Source organism: Lemur catta, chromosome 1 (assembly GCF_020740605.2).
Source record: "Lemur catta isolate mLemCat1 chromosome 1, mLemCat1.pri, whole genome shotgun sequence".
NCBI classification, from domain to species: domain Eukaryota; kingdom Metazoa; phylum Chordata; class Mammalia; order Primates; family Lemuridae; genus Lemur; species Lemur catta.
This window is the reverse complement of record NC_059128.1, coordinates 170,640,738-170,666,600: the sequence shown is the minus strand read 5'-3', so window position 1 is coordinate 170,666,600 and position 25,863 is coordinate 170,640,738. Positions and strand designations below refer to the sequence as shown.

Genomic DNA, 25,863 nt, shown 5'->3' with positions numbered 1-25,863 from the left:
ATAAATGCACAGCCTCTGTACTTTTATGACCACCTAAACTTTCCTTACTGAAACTGAATGACAGTAAGGATATGGGATGGGGAATAAGATGCCTAAGTGTAAAGAGAACAAAACTGTCTTTCGGATAAGGAATTTACAGCAATTTGAGTTCAGAGCATGGTGGCAGAGAGGGCTAAATATGGTGAATCCTGGAAAAAGGATTTACTCCAGGATTAGGAAAGGTGGATGCTCCTGTAGAGACAGGGACAGGTGTATAGTGCGTGACACAGAGGGCAAATCTACAGACTGGTTGTTTTCCTCTATTCCAGGAAGAAGAATTATTGAAGCGAGTTTAAGGGATGGTGGAGGATCTTTCTTCCGGTCTCTAGATCATGTCCCATCTTATGACCTCATCTTCTGCAGATTCGGATATTTCAGGAGACTCCTAAGAACTTTCTTTGTGCTCATATTCAAAAAATATCCCCCAAGAAAAAGGAACACATACCTGCTCTTTAACCTCAATGTTATGCTCCCCTTCCAGAATAAGGGTGACGGCTTGCATAATTTGCTTTCCATGAGTACTCATTATTTTATCTATATGCTGCAAAACAATGGGAAATCCATAATTATCATCTGGGAAACAAAGAAAAGACTATAGGAGAGAATGGAAAACTTCTAAAACTTAAACAATACAATTCACAACTGCTTTAAGCAGAACACCATAGCATACAGAACTAGATGCCAAAGAATAGTGTTTATTATATTTTCAAGCTGCAGTTTGCCTTCAAATACATATATTTTTTATGACTTGAACATAAAGAAAGCATAAAGTTGACCTTACAGAATACAAAATTACAATAATTGGGGGGTCCTCAAGCCTAAAGACATATTAAAGAAAAAGGAAGCACAAAAAATGGATAGGGTGGGGTAGCGGGGAAGCCAGAGACATGAAAAATATGGTACAGATTTACTAATACTATCTTGGGGCACAAATGCACAAAGACGACTCAGAAGACAAGTAGAGGCACAGAGAAGGGAACCACCTATGTTTCCTCATCTACCTGAAGGCCACTGACGCTGCTGCTCAGGGAACATTAGAGAACAACATCAAGAGGGATCCCACCAGCAAGGCTCAGCCTCTCCTATTCTGATGTGTACCCACTGCTCTCTATACCAACATCTTTGGAGTTCAATCCTGTAAATGTGGGCAGGAGGATGGTCTATGGAATGGCTCTGAGAATCCTTTAAAGGGAAAGAAGCAGAGGCCCCAGAGATAAGTGATTTAGGCAGATGAGAAAACTGATTCTGGCCAGCAAACCAGGTAAGAATAAAGTAACAAACTGAGGCAGGCATCTATCCAGCATCAAGGGAGGAGAGGGAGACAGGACAGGCAGTGGAGGATGGGGGCTACATGGTGAAGCTGCTCCCACAACACCTATGAAGGTGACAGGTCTAGACATCGACTCCTTGCTTCTCTGGGAAGGGGCAGTGTTTGAATCACATTCACGGGCAGATGTTGATGAGAGCAGAGAAACAGCAAGGTTTTGCAATGCATATGTAGGGCTAGCTAATCTGGAAGCCTGGGTGATTCTACTTACAGGCCGAGTAGAGAGGAGATTTCTAAGAAGTCCCAATGTCTTCATCAGCACATTCAAATCTGAATCTGATAATAACCGGAATAGCTGTTCAGTACTCAAGCTTCGTAAAATATCTGCTTTTATTTTTTGTTCAGCCTGAAATGCCATATTCTGAAAGGATTAAAGAAGTTGCAAGAATCATGTCTACAATTACTTTATTAAATATTTTAATAGTTATTCTGATCATTTTCAAAATACAAACAGAATCTGCAGAAAATCCTTAAGTCACATTATTTTTCTGATTCCTGTTAATTACCTATATTTCTGTCAAAAGAAGGGTAATTGTCACTCCTAGATACACTTTTATATGAGAAATATAATTGCTTTTAGCATTTTGATATCTTAAGATTTCTCAAATAAATATAAAATCCATTTATTACGTTTGAGAATATCTTTGTCAAGTTGCCTTCTGTGTACTATAATAACAAAATGACTATTAATGACTATATTGTGCCATGCCTTTTGAAAATGATTTCAAAGTACTCACTTATTATGGATGAAAATAAACAGTGGATTTTGTTAACTTTTCTACCTTGAGAATATCTGTTGTGTTCACAATACTGTGCTAGGTCTTGGTCTGGCTGGGCGATATCATACAGGAACCTTTCCAGTGGTTTAGGAGGTGTGTCAGAGCTACTAGCAATCCCAGATCCTAGAGACTTATTACAATATTACCCTCCAGGAACTTATTTTAATTAAGGAACAAGTTATCTAATGATGCAAGGCAGCATGGCAGAGCAAAAAGAATACTTGCTGGGTATCAAAAGACCCAGGCCAAAGATGATTCCAAGGTTTTATATTTTGTGGACAGAGAACACAGCAAGCGGTAATATAGAGACTGATGAGAATAAGATAGTTTGTATAGATTTGAGAAGTGGAATAAGTTCAATTTCCAACAGTAAAGCTATGCATGTCAGGGAGCTCTCATATGAAGTCTCATAGGCTGTTTAAGTGATAAGATCTGGGGGATAGGTAACAGTTACATCTAAATATGTTGATTTCAAAGTAACCTCTTCTGTAAGAGGGAGTTGAAACCCTGACAGTAGACGAAGTCTCTGAAACTGAAGTGTGAAGGAATTGGAAATTGGGAACTGAAACTTGAGGCAATGTCCCCTGAGAAGGTTGAAAGTAGGCTATGTAGAAAGTTAAAAAAAAAAAAATTAAGCCCTGGGAAAGAGTTTCAAGAAAGAGATGTGCTAAAAGCCATGCAAAGTTAAGGAGAAAAATAACTATAAAACTGTTGAATTTTGTGCTTTCTTAGAAGATGATTATTTCTATCCCAAAGTTCATATAAAAACACAGTAGATATAGCATGGAACAGGGAGAAGAGTATATAGGCTTGACAGGTTTAGAATCCATATTAGTTGTGAGGCCTTCACCTTCATAATTCATTTGCCCTCCCCGAGTCCCAGTTTTCCACTTGTAAGGTAGATATGTACCAATATAACTTGGTGTATACATGTTAATTAGCTTGATTTAGCCATTCCACAATGTATACATATTTCAAATCATGTTGTATACCATAAATATACACAACTTTGTTTGCCAATAAAAGAAATAATCATTCTGTGCTTTAGTTTACTCATCTGTAAAGTATGATGTTATGTAATCATATTTTATGTAAATTGTAATATGTAAAAAATATTCCCTAGCTTATTTCATAGAGTTGCTCTGAAGAGCAAAGGAGATATGAAAGTGCTTTGTAAAGTAGGGGGCTCTACACAAAAATACCAATACGTTCATGATGAGGAAAATTTGTTTTCCCAAAATTAGATGTATTAAATTTCAACGCCTGTTCACTTTTCTTAATAATAAATAGGAGAACTGAGGCATACAGCGGCCAAGCAACTTGCCTACAGTTAAATCTGAAAGCTGAATACTAAGTCTTCTCTGCCGTCCCCCACCCCTGGTCTGCAGCCTATTAGGGACCAGGCACAACAGAGCACCCTCATCCACCCCACCCCCATCCTGGAAAAATTGTCTTCCATGAAACCTGTCCCTGGAGCCAAAAAGGTTGGAGACCACTATTCTAGGTCCTAGGTCATTAGAGAACTTGGCCAAAATAGCAAGATTTACAAAGAAGAAAATTCCAGATATTGCAAATAGTAGTTCCAACTTTGAAATAGCTCTATTATCTTTATAAATTATGACATATATAAAGCGGTGAAACGTACCATTAAAGCCCAAATTCCATTCACTCGTAAAGCGGGATTTTCACTCTGGGTTAATCCACACAGTAGTTCTACAGCTCCTGATTCTAAAATTGGCTGTCATTGGAAAGGAAAACAATACAGAGTTAAAGCCAGGTTTGCAGACCAAATGTGCATATACCCTAGGGCACTTTGCCTAAGATTTCTTCCTTACTCTTATCCAATTCTAAGCAACTTTCATAAGCAGGGAGTGATGCAGTCATAAAAATAACCTTGAATAGGGCAAGGACAATTATTCTCTCACAAATCAAAGAAACAAAACAAAAACCCAAAAACAAAATAAAACTCTGCCATTTCCTTTCACACATACCCTTATGAGCCCATTACCTAGCTCCCAACTCTCATTCTCACTATCCTCTATGACTCTGCCGCTCTCTGCTTTGTTTGTGCATGTATCTTGTGTGTTGCTTACAAACTGTGACCATGAAACAATATGGTTGGTGTTTAGGAAAGAAATATAATGGAACTTAGATAACCAAATTACCTCCTTCCAAACTGTCAATCCTATTCCAAACGTGCAGCAAAATTGATCTTTTAGGACCATTTTGAGAACTACTTGTCAATCATACAGTAAGATAGTCTTGTCCTTTTACAGTCATGCCACATTTTACACCTAAAATACTGTGTTTTACAATTACTTTATTTATGATACTTGACTGAAAATGGGTTTTGGAAATTTCTAAAGAAAATCTGAACCTTTGAAGGTTAAGATTTACCATCACCAATGAATGCTTAAAGGCCATCTGTCAAGTGGATTCTAAAATGTCATAAGCAATTTAGATTTATGTACCTAGAGAAGGGTAGTGCTTTTCAAGATGACATTTTTGAAAAGGGGTACACATTCCTCTGTTTGTACAAATTATGTTTTTTAACTTTTTATTTTGAAATAAGTTCAAACTTCTAAAGTAGCAAGAATACAAGGAACTCCCATATATTCTTTTCTCAGATCCACCAATTTTTAATATTTTGCCACAGTTGCTTTATCATCATCTCTCTTGTTCTGTATCCACATCATTTATCTTTTCTGAACCATTTGAAAGTGCATACATCATATCTCTTTACCCTTAATACTTTAATGTATATTTCCTAAGATATGGATATTCTCTTAGATAACTATAGTACAGTTCCAAATTCAGAAAAGTTAACATTGAATTAAAACAATACTTTTATTAAATTTATAGTCCAATTTTGTTACTTGGTTCAAAAATGTTCTTAGAGCATTTCCCTTTCAGTTCAGAATCCAGTTTATTTTTAATATAAAAACCCCAATCATATCAGCAATTTCCTAACTAGATCCTAAATATTCTGAAGGTAGACCCAAAGCAATGTAAAAGCTATTTGGGATGATTGATGGTGGTGCATTGTCTGCGAACACATTATCATCAGGCCAAGACTGCATTCAGGGCAGAGAACAGATGGAAGCTCTGTTCAGAGTAGCAATCAGTCTCTCCCCATCGGTTCAAAGATTTTTGCTTGCTGAATAACTGTCTTGGAACCTCCACCTTGTTAATACTACCTTTCTAATTACAGTCAAAGCCTACAAGTGTTATAATGTAGAAAATAAATTCAACAAAAATCGGACTACTATATGCATAATAAACTTGAGTTCATGATTGAGCAGATTAGAGATACAATAAAACTAACTTTATAAGGTTCTCCCATCCTTCATTGAAATTTATTTTAGTCTTCTTTATTAAAACACAACACATACTCTTTTTGTTACATGAATATATATTTTTAAAAAACCCAAACAACAATACATGTAGAAAAGAGGGGAGGGGATCTTCACATTCAGTCCCTCCCCAAATGACTACCATTAACATTTAACATTAACAGATTTTTTTTCTGGTAACAGTAGTTATCTTGCTGAAATGACTTAAAATCCTCGTTTACAAAATTTAGCCTTAATTTACTCTTTAGTAAATATAGTTTCAAAATATTCTATAATTTGTGAGAAAAATTATTTCTTACATTTGCAGTTTTGGGCAGTTTAGACTGACTTTAAGCTGTAAAATCTTTTAAATAAGCTGAATATGCTAGGTAGAATAAAAAGAATGGAAAATAACCATATTTAAAATGAATGATTCATGCCCCCAAGCAAGTTAAACAATTCAGAAGTATTTTTTAAACCCAATCCACAAATTTCAATGTCAACTACTGTAAGAAGTATTTGACTAAGCTCTAAATGGACTGGGCAAAGTCTATGAAGAGAAAATCAATACTAACCTCTTTGCTTGGAGAAAATTCAAGAAGAAGATTACATAGCATGGAAGATGCTACCACTAGGATTTCATCTGGTGCATTCTGTAAAACCTATGGAATTAAAATGGAGATACGATTAATGGTTTGAAATCATGAAGATGAGATCATAAAATTACTAAATAAAAACAAAAGTAATTATCTTTCAACCTGATTTCTCATATTGGAGAGATGGTTAGGAAAGATCCACTTGATACTGTATCTGACTTTACCTAGTGTTATAATTATGACTGACAAAGGCCTTCATATCTATCTTGCTTAGAGAAGCTGCAGGCTCACTGGAGATTGCTGAAGAGGAGACAGATAAGTCAGGGAAAGGGTACTCTCTATGAAAAGTGTGAAGACCATGGGACTGCTTTGGGGCAAGCTAGCTCATTCTACTCCATCAAATCAGGCCACTTATGAATCTACAGAATTGCCCTAGACCTTGACTTTTTTATGTGTCTTTAGAAGGGCTTGTGTAACCAGGAGGATTGATGGATTAAGCTACTATTGTACAGACAAGGCAATGTAGAAGACTGGTTCTCAGGACTGGAATCACACAGACCTGGCTCCAACCCTGACTCCTCCACTAACTAGATGTGAGAACCTGAGTACATTTCTTTCTTTCTTTTTTTTTTTTTTGAGACAGAGTCTCGCTTTGTTGCCCAGGCTAGAGTGAGTGCCGTGGCATCAGCCTAGCTCACAGCAACCTCAGACTCCTGGGCTTAAGCGATCCTACTGCCTCAGTCTCCCGAGTAGCTGGGACTACAGGCATGCGTCACTATGCCTGGCTAATTTTTTTCTATATAGATTTTTAGTTTGGCCATATAATTTCTTTCTATTTTTAGTAGAGACGGGGTCTCGCTCTTGCTCAGGCTGGTCTCGACCTCCTGACCTCGAGCAATCCACCCGCCTTGGCCTCCCAGAGTGCTAGGATTACAGGCATGAGCCACAACGCCCGGCCCATTTCTTAATCTCTCTGAGCCTGCATTTCTTTTCTTATTTATAAACTGAGAAAAATCACACCTCCTTGACAGAACTATCTAGGATTAAAAGTGACATGGTGAATAATAAGGGAAGCACCATAGCAGAGAAATGAAAAGCAACGATTGCTTGGATGCAAGTTTCAGCTCGAAAACTAAAGACGTAAATGAATTCCTCAGCTATAAAATGGGGAAAACAGTACTAGCTTCATAGGATTGTTGTGAGAATTAATATATGAAAAGATTTTAGAATAGTGACTGACACATAGTAATAGCTATATAAGTAAGGTTTTAAAATAGGTTATTTACAGCCATAAATTGCTATTGTTATCAGGCACAGTATCAGACACATAATAGGTATACAGTAAATGAATTGCCATGAACTTTTGCTGAACTCAGAAGACAACACAGCATGATGATAAATGTTAGCTGCTATTAGTTATTATCAGAACCTGTTCTTTCTAGATTGTAAGAGATAAGGCTTCAAAAACACCATTACTTATATCCCATAACCATTTCAACTAAATCCTCTGCATTCAGGATCGGATCAGACTCAGGCTTATGATCCCAAAAGGAGTCCTAGGAGCTTTAGTTACGCAAACCGGAAATGGTTAATCAGAAAAAATTCCAGAGAGTTATATCCGTTTTCCTCAGCTAAACCAAGTCTAAAGTTCCCAAGTTAAGAATAAGCAAGAATTATAAAGTAGAAGCAGCTCTCCTAAAATACTGTATTTTAACTTTCCTGTGAATTGTTAGTTAGCTGATAAAGATCAAATCTCACATACTGGCATGTTGATCTGTGTCTGTCACCACCTCCTGTTTGCCCTTCCCTTGCCTTGCCCTTCCTACATCTTTTACGTACATCTCTACCCAAGCTTTAAATTACCCCAGCCTTCCAGTTAGAAGTTATTCTAACCTCTTCTGAGCTCCCACTGCCACTGTTTGTGACCTCTCTTAGATCCTTATGACTGGCACCTATTGAAATTCTTTATGTAGTTATGTCAAGCTCCCCTTTTATCAATAGAATTAAGATTCTTGAAGAAATAATCTATGTGTCTATGGAATTTATACTGACCTGTAACAACCCAATGACACTGCACAAAATGGGTGCTCAATAAATGTTTATAGAAGAAATAATCATTTTCTAAAATTATACTACTTAGAATCATTGGCTGAAATAAGTGAATGCCTACCAAGTCTTCAAAAAAGTTGTTCTGGTTGACATGATTCATTTTTTAAAATATTTATTGTTTTATAGAGATTAATTTGTTTTTATCAAGTTTTATTTTCAAATTAGATAATATATGATGATAAACTAAAACAGAAGAGATGGTATGAACTTTTTAAAACCATTTATCAGTGCAATGTAAGATGTAACATGTGAAATTCAGAAGTTGACAGCTAACACTGACCAAACAGAATTTCACCAAAATAGGAACAAAAAAAATAATCATAAATAAAAATTTTAATTAAAATCAAATGCTGGCCAGGCACAATGGCTCATGCCTGTAATCCTAGAACTCTGGGAGGCCGAGGCGGGTGGGTCACTTGAGGTCAGGAGTTCGATACCAGCGTGAGCAAGAGCGAGACCCTGTCTCTACTAAAAATAGAAAAGAAATTAGCGGCCCGACTAAAAATATGTAGAAAAAATTAGCCAGGCATAGTGGCACATGCCTGTAGTCCCAGCTACTCGGGAGGCTGAGGCAGAAGGATTGCTTGAGCCCAGGAGTTTGAGGTTGCTGTGAGCTAGGCTGATGCCACGGCACTCTAGCTCGGGAAACAGACGGAAACTCTGTCTCAAAAAAAAAATCAAATGCCTATTCTCCTGCAGTTTGCTAACCAACAGTTAAAGACACAGAAAAGCAAAAGGGGGAAAAAAATCAATAGATACGCAAACAGCCTCTGAAGTAGAAACCAAAAAGAGGAGACTGTCTCAAAAAAAAAAAAAATCAAATGCCTATTCTGCAGTTTGCTAACCAACAGTTAAAGACACAGAAAAGCAAAAGGGGGAAAAAAATCAATAGATACGCAAACAGCCTCTGAAGTAGGAACCAAAAAGTGTGTGAAGTAAATTACCACTTTACTTCCAAGCTTTTACTACTATACTTGAACTATGTAACGACATCATAGTTTGAGAGTAATTTACCCACATGTACCCAAGTACACAAAACCCTTCCAGATTGCTCACCAGAACTTTCCCCAGGGAGAACTAGAGAGAAACCACATGTTGTTCCACTTCTGATTTGTATGACAGAGGGGTACTGAGCTGAACAATAAGAGAAAATGGCTCTGGATGCAAAGAGAGTTTGGGAACCAGGAGAGCACTTAAAAAAAATTTTGAAAGGATAATCAATAAATCAAGATCAAGTTGCGATGGAAAAGGTGCAATCTAAGAACAAGAAAGAGTGTGAACAGTAACAGAAAACCCACTTAACTGAAGAGATCCTTAAAAAATCCAGAAATGCCAAATCTGGTCCCCATGGTTTTGGATAAGGGATTGTGGACCTGAAATGGACTTTTGTTGGTGGGAGCTGGCACACTCCATAAGCTACTGTCTTCTAAGTGTGGAAAGGCACTGATATTGTAGTTTTTGGAGAGTGAAGTAAATAACCATTCTGAGATTTGGGGCTCTTAATGAGTCAGGAAGCAAAATCATATCAGGGAACGAGAAATATTCAAAAAAGCTGACATATATCCAATAGGGTGAAAAAAGGTGAAACTCAGGAAGTGTGCCAATGCATGGAAATGGGTCAAGTTAAATGTCACACACTGCTTAGGTAGGCCCACTGGAAAGGAGAAATTGAAACTTATACTGTCTTAACAAGTCTCACAAGGCCATATCACAACATTCTTTTAGGCTAGAAACCTCTTGGTATACCCCTGACAGCTCCTCAATAGTGAATCATATACCCAAACCCGTCATTCTTTTCACTGAAGTATCTATCTCCAGGCTTCACAATCTTTCCTAACTCACTCCTACTGTCTTATTTCAGGATTTCAACACACAAATCACATGCTCTGCCACGAAATGAACTTCCCCATGAGATGAACCACTCAGCATGTCAATTCCCAGGGCCTATGGTACTGCTGGTCCTTACCTGTCCACTGGAAAGTCTCACTGTATCTCATACCTCTAAGATGGTCATTGCTATTCCCTACACACATAATACATAAAGTATCTTCTCATGCTATTTCTCTCCCTGAAAAATCTTCCTGTCCTGTTTTCCTTTTGCCTTCAAAGCCCATTTTATATTCTTCCTGCCAAGCCTCTCCTGACTATCTCTGCCACACTGATGCCCATACTCTAACCTGAAGCTTTTAGCTGAGGGCAAGAGCTCTGTAGTACAAATTTTGAGGTAGCTCACTGTGCCTGGAGGCTTTGCTTAGCACACAGTAGGTACTCAAAAAAAAAAAAAAACAACAAAAACCTAAATAAACAAAAACTCTGTTGACTAACTGCAAGATATAATACCTTAAGAAAAAAAAATACATCCAAGACCAAGTTGACCTGTGGTTTTGTAATATATCGAGGGGATATCATTATTAGTAGCAACCTTATACATACTCTAAATCTTAATTCAGATTAATTTGCCCTGAACCTTTTTTGGGGAGTTGGGGGCACTCAAGAGAAAGCTTAACACCAAAAATGTTATGCTAAAAATATCGAGGGATTGCCAAAAGACTAAGAACAAAATGTCATATTTGTAAATCACCGATTCTTTCCTTTTTATACCTAAAAATTACAAAGACAACTCTGGATATAAGGTTAAAGTGTAATATTGAACACATAGAGAGATCAGATGAGTAACTAAAAGTCTTAGTTAATAAAAGAAAATCAGGCTTGCAATTCCCTTTCACACATGAGATGCTGACCTCAGAAACATAGTCTATGGATTTCTAGATGCTTAGAACATCAGATTTGAGGAGATAAATGTTCAAAATGCTCTACACAAAATTTAGACATACTCCTCAACCCAGGTAGTGCTGTCAGCTAGCTCAGCTTACTAAACTCTGTGGGTATGGCTGGTACTTGCTGACCCTTTCTTCTTACCTTCATTAAAGGTTTCCACACAGCGTGATCCTGGAAACTGGTTCGAAGCTGCTGCACAGATCTGGATAAACTGTGCAAACATCTATAAAGAATGATCAAAATTAGCTTCTCAAGAAGCCAAAATTTTCACTTTTCAAACAAACTGCTTGGCATTTCACAATTACTAATGTACAATTCAAGTATATCTACAGACATTGTTAAGTCAATTATATCAGACCACTTCTTGGGGTGTGGAGGCCAGGCTCTCTGCTAGATAATGTTACACACTGTATGAATACTCCTGAACATATTTCCGAGTAACATTTGGATTCTGTGCTTACTCGGTGAAGGACCGGAAAGGAAACAGGTTAAACACACGGCAAAAGACTTTTATTCAGACCATTTAAAGCTCATACCTGACGGCAGCTAACCGCACCTTGACACTAGACTCAGACAAGCCAGTCACAATTCGGTCCATCATATTTTCAGTCTCAATGATCTGGAGAAAAAGGTTAATGCTGCATAAATAACAACATGAAGGTGACAAACTTCACTGCTTGTAAATGCAAGTATGTTAATGACCATTAAAAGTTTAATGTTGTTTTGGCAAGAGTTTTTACCTCTTGAACAATCATCTGCAGTAAGGGCAGACAGCTCATCAGAAAGGCAGGCCTAGTCCACTAAGGACCTGCCAGGCTGAATGACAGGTATAAGGGGCAGGTTATGTTTCTTTATTTTTAAAGACATTTAAAATAAAAATTAAATGGCATTAAGTATTGCAAAGGTGTTGAATAAACAATCATGAGAAAAAGTAAAAGAAATAAATGAACACTCATTGGACGGGTTCCTGCCACAGTGAAATTCTAAAGAAATCATAGTTCACACTTAGCCCTCATCAAATGAATTCTGTGGGTTTCTGACAGAGCCATCCTGTGGCTACTTTCTTACCAAGCAATTAAAACTAAGTTAAATATTTAGAAAACCCTTGCCATCTTTCACTATAGAACCAACTCCTGCTACACGTAAGCACTATGATCATGAAGCTTTATTGTTGTAACTTAAATAAGATGGCCTGTAATATCCTTTCATTAAACAATGTCCAGATACAAAATAAATAGTGTGAAGGAAATTAAGTTCGACTTGTATGGGCCTATTGAAGAGTAGCCTTTTCATGTTAGAATATAGTGGTAATGGAATCATAACACAAATGTTAAGAAAAACAACTAATATTTGGTGAGTTCTTCTATGTGCCAGGCATTGTGCTAAGCATTTTATGTTATCTCATTTAACCCTCACTCTTTTGTAGGCAGTATTCTAGATAATACAGAGCTTTCCTGGAATCACAGAGCTGAGACTAGAACCCAGGCATCAGACTCCAGAGTCCACCTGCTTAGCCATACTTGTAACACAGCTCTGGTTAAAGCAGTAGTCTTGTATTCATCAGGTAGTTCCCAGTATGGGCAACTCATTAATGGGAGTCATTATTTTCACCGGGGAGAACACCTGGACCAACGGATCTTAATGCTAGCGTCACAGAAAAATGAACTGGGAGCTTTTTAAAAAAAATCCTTATGTCTAGGCCACACAGCAAACCAATTAAATTAGGTTCTCCAGGGTGGGGCCCAGGCACCTGTACTTTTTAAAGAAGTTCCTCAGGTGAGGCCAGTGTGAAGCCAAGGTTGAAAATCACTGACCTAGAGTAAAATAGGAGGTTTCAGAAGGCTGACCTCAGAAAACGGAGGGTAAGAAATCTCAGGATGTTCTAGCCAAACAGGAAAAGAGAAGATATAGTGAAATTAACAGTGACCAGAGAGAAGAATATCAACTATTAACAATAGGGAACTACACTTTTGCTGTGGGTTAAGAACAGTAATTTTTATATAGTGTTTTATTTCCAAAGTGGCCAAAGAAGATTTATATATTGATTGACCTCCTCCTGACTCCAAACCAAACCTAATCCTCCTTACTTTTACACACACCCACTTTCTGCCCTCATTGTCACCTCATCCCTGAAACTCTTCCCTTTCTCAGTCTACCTACTCTTTTTACCCCTCATATACCTTTTGCCCTGAAGGATGTCCTGCTCAGACTCTCTACTTAGTAGACAGATTCCCTTTTCTCACTATCCTCCCACCACTTAACTATTCCTGCTCCAAATTACAAGCTGCTGATGCTGGAGTAGAAAAACCACCAAATCTGGCTGACTGCTGTCTCAGTGTAAGCCACCCCTCCTCAGTGGGACCCTCACTGCTGGTCCACCAGCCTTGTCCACCTGCAGAAGATGCCCATATTCCTCATGGTGGCTACCTCCTACTTCAAATTCTTCCTACCTTCCTCATGCTTTCCACCCCTCTGAGCTCCTCTCATCTTTGTAGGGACCTTGCTTGCTTTCTGGGATTTAAGTTGTCAACATCCCATTTCTTACTGCAATGTCTCCATAATTTCACCATTTTCTTCACTCTTGTTATGCTGAGGTTGGGTACTTCCAGCCCAAAGCTCTTCTACCTTCATCCCCAAACTACTTCCCCATACCTTTCTTGCAGGTTTACTCTGCTGCACCCCACTGGATCCTTCCCCTCAACCTGCCCCACCTCCCACCCATTTAAAAGATATGAGTGCCCAAACTTTAACCTCTTAAAACTATAGTCCTCTCTTCACTTCCCATCCTTAAATGGCCATGTGTCTATTGAAGGCTCTGTCCATATTTTACTCTACACATAAACAATGCTGTGACTTCAAAACTAACTTGGTATGGATAATTTCCTAATCTAAAATTCTGTCCTAGTGTTCTTTCCTGACCTCCAACTCCATATATCTGACTGCCTAATAAACACAATCTTATTAGGAAGTTCAATGGAACTTCCAACTGATTATGTCCCACACTATGTTTATCCCTCCACCCCCAACCCCTCGCCAAAGCCCTGGCCAAACCCCCTTGTTCTCTTATGTTTTTCTGTCTTTCTCTGTTAATGATGTTACCATTTTCCCAGCCACCAGACACTAAATCTGCACTAATTCTGACTCCAATTCTTCCTCCCTTAACAACAAAAACACAAGCAATTTCCTTTGCACTGTACTTTACATTCATCTCATCACCATTCCCACTCCATTAAACTAGTTGGGACCTTATCACTATTTCCTTGGGGGTAATGGTAATGTGTTTTCCATGTTACCTAACCTTTTGTGCTACAGCAAAGACTGGCTGGTTGATGGGTTGCTTCAGTCAAGCACTAGTCACTGGTTTTGATAAACAAACAAGGCCAAATCAAGACCTTCAGCATGGGAAGGAAACTAAAACCTAGGGCAAAACTCTCAGGCACTGGAGGGCTAGAAGCTGATGCCTGAAAGCTCCTGGTAGCTTGGGAAATTATTTTGACTTAGGAATGAGGGGTGATAACTTGGGAGAAACAGTTGCCTGTACTGGATATAGAAACATTATCAGAGAACAAGGTGATGGTGGTGGTGGTAGGGGTATGGATGGACAGAACACATGATTACTCTCCAAGAAGAACTGAGAAATACTATTAACACTGGCTCTAGGTGCTTGCTCTGGTCATGGGTAAGACTTGGAAGAGGATTCTGGATGTTTCCTAGCCACATTCAACCAAAGATGTAAATCTACCAAAGGACAGGATCAGTGTACCAATCATGTAGGCATTTAATAAAGTCTATCTCAGTATAGCCATAGGTCACAAATCCCTGAAATTGCTTACCACCATGAAAAATCCTAATTCTATACAAGAGACGGGACAGAAGATTCTACAAGCTTATTATGGGCTGAAGTCTAGACTGTGGCCCTTCCCATAGTTGGTAAGTCTAACATCTAAGAACCTTGAGAGAGGGAATAAGATGGTGATCAGAAATAAAATGAGTGGATAGCCAACCTAGTTGGTGAAGCAGGGGAATGGAATATTATGGAGTACAGTTGCTATATAATCTTGATCAACTCACTTTACCTTTCTGGGCCTTCAGTAAAATGAGGGAATATAGCAATGATTATTTTACCTCCCGTCCTTTGCAATCAGCAGGTGAACAAAGATCACATTAATCTGTCTGGGCAAAACTATCCACGTTGTTCAGAAGCAATGTGGGGAGCAAGGTAGGTGAGAAGAGACTGGAGATGGCTCATATCTAGTTAGATAGTACCAAAATCTGGAAGATGGCAAGGAAGGACAAAAAGCGCAAAACTCCTATTTGCATTCCCAGGTTTATGTATTTAGCAAATATCTGAGAGCCCACTGAGTACCACATGTGGTTTTAAAACGTGAAGATACAACAGTGAGGGCGAGAAAGTCCTTGCTCCCACCAAACTCACAGTGTTGAATAAGCGAGTACAATTAACTTTTGGAGTGCTATGAAGCTTGATTCTATGGCAGCAAGAGCACCATAGAAATGACAGGGGCCAAGGGGCCAAGAAAGTGCAACAAGCATCTACAAAGGGAAGGTAGGAAAGACACCCATTCTCAAGAATGGAAGTTTAACTATCAATTGGGAAATGGTTAGTAATGACCTCAGAGAATATCTAGACTCAAGCTAGGGGATAGCTGAGAAATGTTAGTGCCCAATCACTAACATCAGAGTGTGGCTTTGTGTTTTTCTTTAAATTTTCTAGGTGTGTGGTGCCTGATACTTTATGGATGGAGTATACTTATAAGGTGGCTGGTAAACCCTTCCCAAGAAGGCCACCTCAAGATATAAAACAATAGGACAATCTGGAGGTATCTTCCCTTTAGGCACAAGTTGACCCTTCTTAAATCACAGTCTATTAGAATGTCTATAGTAGGACGCCTGGATTTGTGACTGAACTTGTTACAGAGGGACTTCAGTAACCCTGATAGGGTTCTAGAAAGCATACTACTTGAGTCTCTGGTCTACCTTCTCCATTAAGATATTAGTCTGGGAGTGAGAGGGTAAAAATAAAAGAATGTAAATCTAGGATTTCAATCCAAAAGGGTATCCTGAGAGGCCATGTAAATGAGCAATATGACCTAACCAAGGTTTTGCAGCCTTGAGCCATCTGTGCATGGATAAAAAGGGCACTACAGTGAACACACTGACCAAAGTGAGAATAAAAATGTGATTACAAGACAGGGAAAAGTTTGGAATTGAGTTCTGAGAAAAAATTTTCATGTCAGCAGGGAAGGGGCTGATAGTGGCTGCTGTCACAGTCCTTGACCCATATGAAGGTTTAACAGAGCACTAGATAGCTCTTCAGACATGGGGTTGGAAAGCCAAGAGTAATGAAACATGTTCTCCACGGTGCCTTTTAATGACCCCAGTACCGTGCTCCAAAGCCTTGATATGTTGGAGGGTGCCAAGTCCTGGAACCCTGCAAAGGCATCTTAGGTCCTTCCAGGATGTAAGAGCAATGCCAAGTGGAGCTGGAAGTTGTTCTGCCTCATGGTTCTTGTTGGAGATTCCTCAGCCATAGCTCAGCAAATATGCCCTGTGGCATAGCTGGTTGGATCTGCTAAAAAAGAAAAAGTGCCCTCTGTTACACAGACACTGTGCCTGGCCAGAAGGGGTTCTGGTGGTAGACTGAATCCTCAGAGTAGAAGAGGCCATCTCTGTCTCTGCTCTTCTAGGGGCATAGGCTGTAAATTTAACTATAGAATTAAGTCACATGAAAAATGCTGCATCCTAAACTGATCAAGTTTTATGTCAATGAAGCAGGTGTTGTGCATCTGCCTGCTGGAGTCTTTAGTCTTTATGACTACATGCTTTTGTCAAGCTTTTTGTTTCTGGCATTGCAGCTCTTGCAAGAGTGTATAAAGATCTATGAGAACAAAATCTGAGCCCCCTGTCATTGGTACAAGACTCCTATGATCTCCAGGAGAGAGGGGCAGTCAGACTAGAGGATCGTGGGGAAAATGCAGAACCCAGATAATACTAAGGTGGTAGTTTATGGTGTACATGGGAATGCTAACAATTTGAAGATGGGTCTCTGGTTACAAGGGCATTTCTCAGCCCTCCATGAGCTCTAGAGCACCTAAAACTTAATTGTGGCCAGGAAATAAACCATCCTTTCCTCAGAGCATATGAAGAACTAGAAGAGTCAGAGAAATAATCTTGAAAAAGACCGCAGACCCAACTATTCTTGTTCCAGCATGTTCCAGGATGAAGCATTCTCTAGGTACTAGTAAAACTTCAGCTTGGACTTTGAACTATGTTCAAACCTGGTCAAGCAAAGTATGTGGAAACTGAAACCAGATAGGTTCTTAGTGGTGTCAGCAAACTTCTCCAATAATTTAAATTGGGTGGGCTTGGGGACAAGTGAATGGATAGCAAAGTGGGCATTCTCTTAACATTAATCATTTATGCTAATGTGCACAAAAGCCAGGCCAATACAACTTAATTCCAAATGGGCATTTGTGAAAGGTTACAGAAAAAATTCTAATGGAATATGAGTAATAACAAGACATAACTGGCCAGAAACAGTTAAAATGTGGAATTGATCTTTGAAAGTCAGAAGAGGCAGCCATATAAAATCTAAGCAGATAAGGTATCAAATCCAGAAAGTCTAGTTAAAGCAGGAGGAACTAAGCAGCCAAGGAGGGTGCAGCACAAGGTGGTCAGGAAGAAAGAGTAGGTCTGGTAAGGTAAAAAGGGTTATAGAATACAGACTGGACTTGTTGGGTGTGGAAGGTAACGCTTTAGTCTCATAAGTGTAAACACAGATGAGTTCCAGGGCACACACTTTGATCTTTCCTAACAAGATCACTTCTTTAAGGTCTAGCCCTTCACCTAACTTGTCTGCTTTTTCAAGAGACGAGCACTATGAACACAAGGTCTCATGTCAGTGCAGCCAAGAGACTGGTTTTAGAAATGGGGTAGAGACTGAGGAGGAAAGAGAAGGGTTATGAGGTAACAAAGTAGACACTAGATTGAAATAAGCATGTATTAATACAACCAGTTTATCTCAGTAGACCGAGTAGAACCAACCAGGGTCTGGAGAGAGATCCATTCCCCAAAATAGAAAACCAATCTTTTCCTAGGTTCTAGGAAGTGACAATGTGATTCGATAAGATGACCACAGAATACTTAACTAAAGGACAAGATGCTATATATATCATGCAAATGTTTGAGCACCTAATATTTCTAATTCCCAAGTACATCCTTATACCATTTCTCCTTTATTAAAACGAAGCAAACAAACAAAACAAAAACTTCCAATTGTATGTGGTCTTCCATGAATCAAGTAAGGGCAGCTGCAGTGCTTGCTTCTTAACAGGTTCAGGTGGGAAACCAATTCTCTTGCTGCATTCTTCTGCATGGCGTTAATGGCAGCAGATACAACTGCCTGATAGAGCTAAACACATTTGTGCCTGTTCAGTTTTGAGTTGAATAACGTTAAAATCTGAAGAGGTCTTAGAAATAGTCTCATCTCAAGTCTCTGAAGTTCAGAAAGATTAAGTCACTGGTCTAGGTTCTTTAGGCAAATCCAGGCAGAGCTGGGGCTCCCCTGGATTTTATTTCCAGTGTGAGGTCCTTTCTACTCACTGTGCTGTAAGGATGAAATTTTTGCTTAGCCTTAATAACTAAATTGAGGTCTGACTTTGAAAATGGGAAAAGAGGAGAACAACTGTAAAAGGTTATCATTGCCATAGAAACCACAGACTATATATTGACGTTTCAGACCAATAAAGATTACTATACTATACTAGGTAAGAGAGGCATCATTAATAAACTCAACTAACAAGGAAGGAAAAAGACACACTTCACTGGGCCTCCAAGGCAGAAAATGACAAATCAACAATTTGGCTTTGGTTGGGAGTGCATATAACAAAGTGTCAGAGAGGATGCAAGCCAAGGACGAACAGATAAGCCAAGAAGAAACTGCGAAGAAACCACAAAATTGAGTTCCACTGACATTTCAATTCAATTCCCTTATGATCTGATCTCCATTCTAGAATTAGGACCTAGCTTCCGCAGATAGTAACCAAATGGAACTAAAATTCTACTCAGGCCACAAGCCCTGTCCATCTGTTCTGGATGAGAACTGTAGGCTTTCCCAACCACCACCTATTCTATGTAGTATCTTTGCTACTGCTCCAATGTAAGATTTTCTGACATTATCCTCTAAAACATTTTTAAAATAAAGCAGTTTTTACCAAAGGCTCTTTTTCTACAAGAGAAAAAGCTGCTCAGCTTCTTAGAACAGATCACTGATCAATATATCATATTCTGGAGTCTTAGTAAACATTTGACAAAGTATTTCTTCCCTTCAATCACTCTTTCATTGCTATCCACTCCTACATTCATACCAAATTTCTCTAACCATGATCTTGGGTCAAGAGAACAATGTTTGGGAGGCATAGGTTGGGGGTGGGGAAGTGTATTGTCTCGCAGCCAGAGACCTAAAAAAACAAAATAAAACAAAAACCCCCATATCATCAAAGAGACGATCTGCAGTGCCTCCTTTGGGAGCTGGGAGCAGCATCACTTAAGGGGTGGAGAATAAAGAAGAGGTGTTCTTATGGTGGGCCCACTCTTAAGTTTCTATATTTCTATATTTCATTTTTCCTTTTAAGCTTCTTTAAGTGATATTTTGTAATTTCTACCTCAGGACTCTTTTATTTTCTTAATAGCTGGGAAACTGATTTATGTTAAAATGTTCAGAAGAAACGTCAGAAGAAAGTTCTAAACTTTTCCATACTTTGGGGAAAAGTGGGAGTTTTCTCTTAGATCAACTTCTTTTCCCAAAACCAAAAGTATAAGCATACTATGCAAGAAATACTTATATTGTATAAAGATAGATCACCACATCTATCAAAAAACCTCTACATATGAATTCAATTTTTAAAGTTCAATCATTAAGCTTAATGTCAGAATAGAACTAACAGTCACTGAATTAAATTCTTTTAAGGCATAAATAAAACATATACGTTGTGAGTCAAATAACAGAATTAGAAACTTCCCTCCATCTCCTCCTATTTGCCACCCGAGGGACACTCCCCAGGAATTGTGCAACACACATGGCTCTGTTCAGCCCTCATTCCTCTATACACATAGCCACGTACCTCACAGTCTTTATTACCCTACAGGTTAGCTAGCTCAATTTTCAGGTCCAGACCTACACAATTTACTCAATAGATACAAGTACAACACCTACGATACGCCAGGCACTGCGCTTTTATGTAGCTTTCATTCTAGTGTAAAACGTTATACCTTGACAACTATTAAAAGATTCAAGGATTTAAAAAAATTGTCTCAAATTTAAATCTATTCCATAAGAAAGCTGTCTACAGAATAAAATGCTTAAATTGTAACTCTATGACATCATTAATTCTGGACACTTCCCCTCTATCTAGAACGATAATTTACAACATGATCACATCTAGTTAGTGCCTTCAGAAAAATATTTAAAATTGATGCAGAAGGAACACAGATATGGAGACTCTCATTCTGTGGTCAAAACTTCTCAAACAATTGATTTTTGTATTTTAGGAGAAGATGAGAAAGATTTCAAATAAACTTCTTTTTAAGAGATGGACTTTTCCAGACTCATTCAAAATAGGTTATTTAAAAAAAAATAGGTTATTTCAATTACAGTCATATCTTAATTGTACCTGGGTGTATCAATCACGGCAGACTGGCTTTCAATGTGGGCAAAATTTTTTTACACATGAGGCTCTGGAATTACTACACTGCAATTTAGTGTCTTATCTCCCTAACTATTTTAAATTTTAAGCACTCACAAAGTATACACCAGTCTTCTGCTTCATTCCTGGGCATACAGGAGGTATGTCATCAATGTCACATGATGAATGGACAAATGGATTAAAGTATCTCATTACCCACTTAATACCAAAAACTATGTAAGAGAAATAACATGTTTTCTGAATTTCATGCTTTGCGACCAATTAGCACAAACTATTATGCCATATACCAAGCTCTCTCAATTCATAGTATTTTATTTTTCACCCATTTCAGACTAATCATACACTCTCTTGTGAATTTGTCATTCTATGTCATATTTAGGTTCTAATAATGGTATTTAACTTTACATGAGTAAAGTAATACAATGGTTAAGAGCATAGGCTTTGGAGAGTCAGAGAAACTGGGGTAAGATGTAGACTCTACCACTTCTTAGCTGCATGGCCTTGGTCAAACTGCTCATTTCCTAATCTGCAACAGCTATCTCACAAGGTGGTAGGAGTCTGAAGGGAGATAATGTGCTAATGCTTAGCACAAGAGTCCAGCACATAGCTAGTGCTCAACAAATGGTAGCAGTTATATGTTAAATTAAGTTTCCCAAACAGGTTATCTTCTGATCTGTCTCAATTATATGATTTTTGCAAGTGCCCATAACATCCAATGCAATGCTTTTGACTTAGCAAAAGCTTAATAGATATTTACTTAATAAGTAAACTAGATCTTTATTTTTCTCTTGAGTATGGTGGAAAATCTTATTTAGGCAACTCTGCTAACCAACACACAGATTCCAGTAACATTTCCTATCAAAATCAAAAGCCAAATTTTTTATCCAATTTGTCTAGGGGCTGTCACACGCCAAAATCATTCAAACAAGAGTATCAGCATATAGGGAAGTGGCCAGTGACAATGTTATACCATCAGCATTTGATAATGACTTTCTTCAGAAAGACAACTGGCTTCTCTCTCTCCTGGTGAGGGCCCTATTTCTTTCTATAGTATAGTACTAAGGGACATATGTAAAGTGTAGTTTTTCACCAAACTGCTTTTTGATAGTTTCTATTTAGCTGTGCAGTATTATCACAGGGTGGATAAACTTTTTCTGTAAGGGCCAGGCAGTAAATATTTTAGGCCTTGTGGGTCATATGATTCTGTTGCAACTACTTAACTTGCTATGGTAGTGAAAAACAGCCAAAGGCAACACATAAACAAACCAATATGGCTGTACTGCAATAAAACTTCATGAACACAAATTAGAATTTAATTTCCTTTTCATATGTCAGGAAATATTATTCTTTTGATTTTCCCCCCAACCATTTAAAAATGCAAAAACCATTCTTATCTTGCAGGCTAGAGAATTATTATGTAGGTAAAAGGTACCCACAAGATGTAGTTTGCTGACCCCTGTGCTAGCATTTTAATGGTAGGAAAGAGTGTAGCAGCAATCCTGATTCATCAAAAACTCAATTTTCTCAAGGTCTACTAATCTATAAATATTTACTCCAAACATTTCATTCATTTCCAGATGGAAATCCAACTAAGGCACTAATTTTAGCTTTACAGATCTAACAGAGATCATATTTCAGCCCATTTCTTGGTTCATAACACATGTGTACCTTTTATTTAGATTATAAACAACAAATAAAAAACCAACTTTACTTCATACTTTAAAAATAATGAATTGTAATTCAATGGTTTAAGCAACTACATATCACAAATAGCATAACACTCAATTTTATATCTCCATTTAATGAAACTCTGAAACAAAAATTTGTTACTTTATTTTATAAATACCTCTCTTATGTATATAGCATTATCACTCCCAGGTTTGCTTCTTTCAGTATGCTGAAGGCCAAGGGTTTCAATACTGTGGGTAAGTGGCAAAACCTGGTTCTGTCATGGTTATCCCTTTAAAAATACTTACCATCATGAATGAATATTGCAAGGTTCATTTAAAATTCTTTGGTAGATTAGCTTTAAGAAGATAACTAACAATTTAATCACAGTATAAGTCAAGGAATTATGAATTCTAAATAAATGTACTGCTATTCAGTAGCAGAGCCAAGTTCTGAAGGGTGCTACTTATGTGGTACCATGGAAAACCCTTCAAAATATTCAAGGTGTTTGTTTCAATATGCACGTTAAGGCTTAGAAATAATTCTTTGTATCTGCCTGATTTCATAGCAGAGACACGTACAGAAATTTGATGCTGTGCCTTTTAAATGACCATTTAGAATTAATAAACTTTGCAAAATATATAAAAATATAAATTCATGGTACATTTATACTGTTACCCATAAGATCAACTAGTAATAAAATCAAGCTATAACAAATGACAAAAATGCTTACAAAAATAACAAAGTGAATGCTTGGCAAGCTTTTGAGATAGCAGAAAGATATTAAGAAAAAGTAACTTAAATTTACGAATATAATTTAAAATCTTATAGCACTGAAAATACATTAAAAATTTACATTTGTTCAAAATGTGAACATATATATTTGGGATATGGTTTCACATGAATGGTGACTCTTGGAAGAAATGACATCCATGATAACCATGGACAGTAATACTTAGGTAATCAAACTTAAATAGAATTTGGCCTCCTTTTCTCAAGACATCTATCATCTATGATTTTAACCAATTATTGATTTGTATTATATATCCTATTTAATATACAAATAATTTAATATAGAATATTAATGTAATAAAGAAATGTAGAAAAACAACTGAAACTATATTTGTTGCTTTGGAGGGCATGCTGTGACAATGAAAAGTTTTTAAAAATCAGTATTTTAAATGTATTAAAATAAAATTATAAGACAAAAAAGACATCTTGTCATTATTAAGAAATACTATAGAAAGAACCTATGTTTGTAAAATATAAGTATGCTTTTATTGGATTAAATAACTAACAATTTTGGGAATTTATAGCATAAAATCACTTTCTTCATTGCAAACCTTTCTTATATACACCTTCAATGTTGGTCACCTGTTCTCCTAGCACACTTAAAAATATATATTTTTAATCGTCCAATGAATCATGGAAATATTCTAATAAATGATTCTATTGATTATCTATTATGTGGCAGACACTGTGCTATTTTAAATACATTGTACCTCATCTTTATAATGACTCTGTAGTTATCAATTCTTGTTCTTTGTTTTCCTTATTTTCTTCTGCCTTAGTTATCAAAAAACAAAAACAAAAACAAAAATAAACAACCAACAAAACTGTTCAGTCTAAGAAGAAAAAACATTCCACCCTTGGCCACTTTCTTCACATAAGTCATGTAAAGTCATTGTGATTGGATGATTATTTTACTTTCAAGGAACAAAACCTTAAGATTTCATGTTTTCAATTCTTGAAAATGTAAGATAAAAGGCATTTAGAAAGCATTAAAAATGACCCCCAAAATTAAGCTATTAAATTCCAAATTGATTCAAAGACAGCTCCACAAACATGTCCATTTTAATTAGTTCCAAATAATTCTTTGAGTCCTAAGCAAATTCTTACTGCTCATTCCTTACTTTTCTCTGACTTACTGAGGTTTTATTATAAATGCTAAGTTTTAAGGCTATGTTTTATTGCTCTTTACCACCCCTTCCTGATGGCCTTCCTCCCCCAACCCAGTCAACAATGTTTATATAAAGTAAGTAGTTCAAGCAATCTATGTACAATTGAATTAAATTACTGACCTTAAAAATCAGACATTCATTAATTGGGAAGGTACTATTTTATATAGTTGTACATCATCTTACAGAATAGATTGATTCCTGAGAGGTTAATATCTATAAATCAAACCATACTTTTATCCCTAAAAAACTTGGTCCAAATTCATACTTGTGAATGCTATAATTTTTTTTAATCACACATTTAGAAAGAAAAAAAGAGCCCTATACTTTCTAAGAAATGGCCAAAATTATTTTGAAATGAAGCAAGTACATACTATAAAACATGTTCTCTTCAATCTATATCCAAGTGAGTAAAAGACACATGCTCAGGATTGCCTACTTCTTGAAAAATGAGAATTTCCTGCATTTTCTCTATGCTAAGTATAATAGTGAAACCCCTTGACTTTATGACCAGATGTATACTCCCCCCATTTTAAATTTTCTCTCTTTAAATACAGAATTGCTAGTGAGGTTAGAAAAGTTCCTAATGCACAGACCATATATAATTCAATAATGAGTGCTTAATAAAGCAATTTTATAACATGGCTCATTCATTCATGTGTTCATTTTTTTCATTCATTCATTCATTCTTCAAATATTTATTAAGTGTCAACTACACAGAGACAGTGTTGTAGGCGCTGGGAATACAGTAATGAACAAAACACAAAAAAATCCCTGCCCTCATGGAGCTTACATTCTAGTTCTTCAAATGGGATCTCCAGCTAAAATATAAGTGTATTAAAACTTCAGAGACAAGCTTTCTGAACGGTTCCATTAATCAGCTACCCCAGAGAAGCAAAGGCTACAATAAGTATTTCATTTAACATTCGTAATATGTTTATTTTTATCAAAAATAAAACCAACGTCCTGGTTAGTTTATAATTCCTTGAATTTTAATTTATACTTTACTACCTCTAATTTTCCTCAGTTTACACTAACATTTCTAGACAAATTCTACTAGTTCCTTGAAGAGAGTGAAAGAGAGAGAATCCTTTTTCAATTTCCAACCTAACTGATAATCAATAGGTACCAATCAAGTTTCCTTGTTATAAAAGAACCAGCTTCCAAATTACAGGATTGTTTGTCACTGCTGCCTATGCATGACTTAACCATTGACTGGGGAGCCCAGTTCTTGAAATAGTTTGTTGATCTATTTTCTTGGTATCCTAACTTCTTTCCTTTTTACTGTCCTATTAACTGAATTTCTGCTTCCTAATAAGCATTAATAAAGGCTATCCTTAGAAACTAGACTTTCCAGCCAGGTGCAGCAGCTCACACTGTCATTCCAGTACTTTGGGAGGCCAAGGCAGGAGGATCACTTGAGGTCAAGAGTTCAAGACCAGCCTGAGCAACACAGTGAGACACCCCCCTCTCTACCAAAACAAAACAAAACAAAACAAAACAAAACAAAAATCCCTGGACTTTCCTCTTGGGAGAGGTGAGAGCTAATTTTACT

The 25,863-nt window shown here is 37.3% G+C and overlaps 1 protein-coding gene across 5 annotated transcripts in view; it reads right to left on the bottom strand.

Annotated features, from left to right (window-relative positions):
• ARMC8 (armadillo repeat containing 8) overlaps positions 1-25,863 on the bottom strand; it is a 104,409-nt gene that overhangs the window by 21,010 nt on the left and 57,536 nt on the right. For 4 of the 5 annotated variants that reach the window (XM_045539144.1, XM_045539148.1, XM_045539146.1 and 1 more), the window contains 6 exons: positions 11,497-11,579; positions 11,102-11,183; positions 6,053-6,139; positions 3,791-3,883; positions 1,578-1,727; positions 485-580 (listed from right to left, as the gene is read on the bottom strand). In XM_045539144.1, coding sequence (XP_045395100.1) covers positions 485-580; positions 1,578-1,727; positions 3,791-3,883; positions 6,053-6,139; positions 11,102-11,183; positions 11,497-11,579 — 591 coding nt within the window. The remainder of the gene's footprint in view (positions 1-484; positions 581-1,577; positions 1,728-3,790; positions 3,884-6,052; positions 6,140-11,101; positions 11,184-11,496; positions 11,580-25,863) is intronic. The other variant, XM_045539147.1, reaches the window with a different exon arrangement.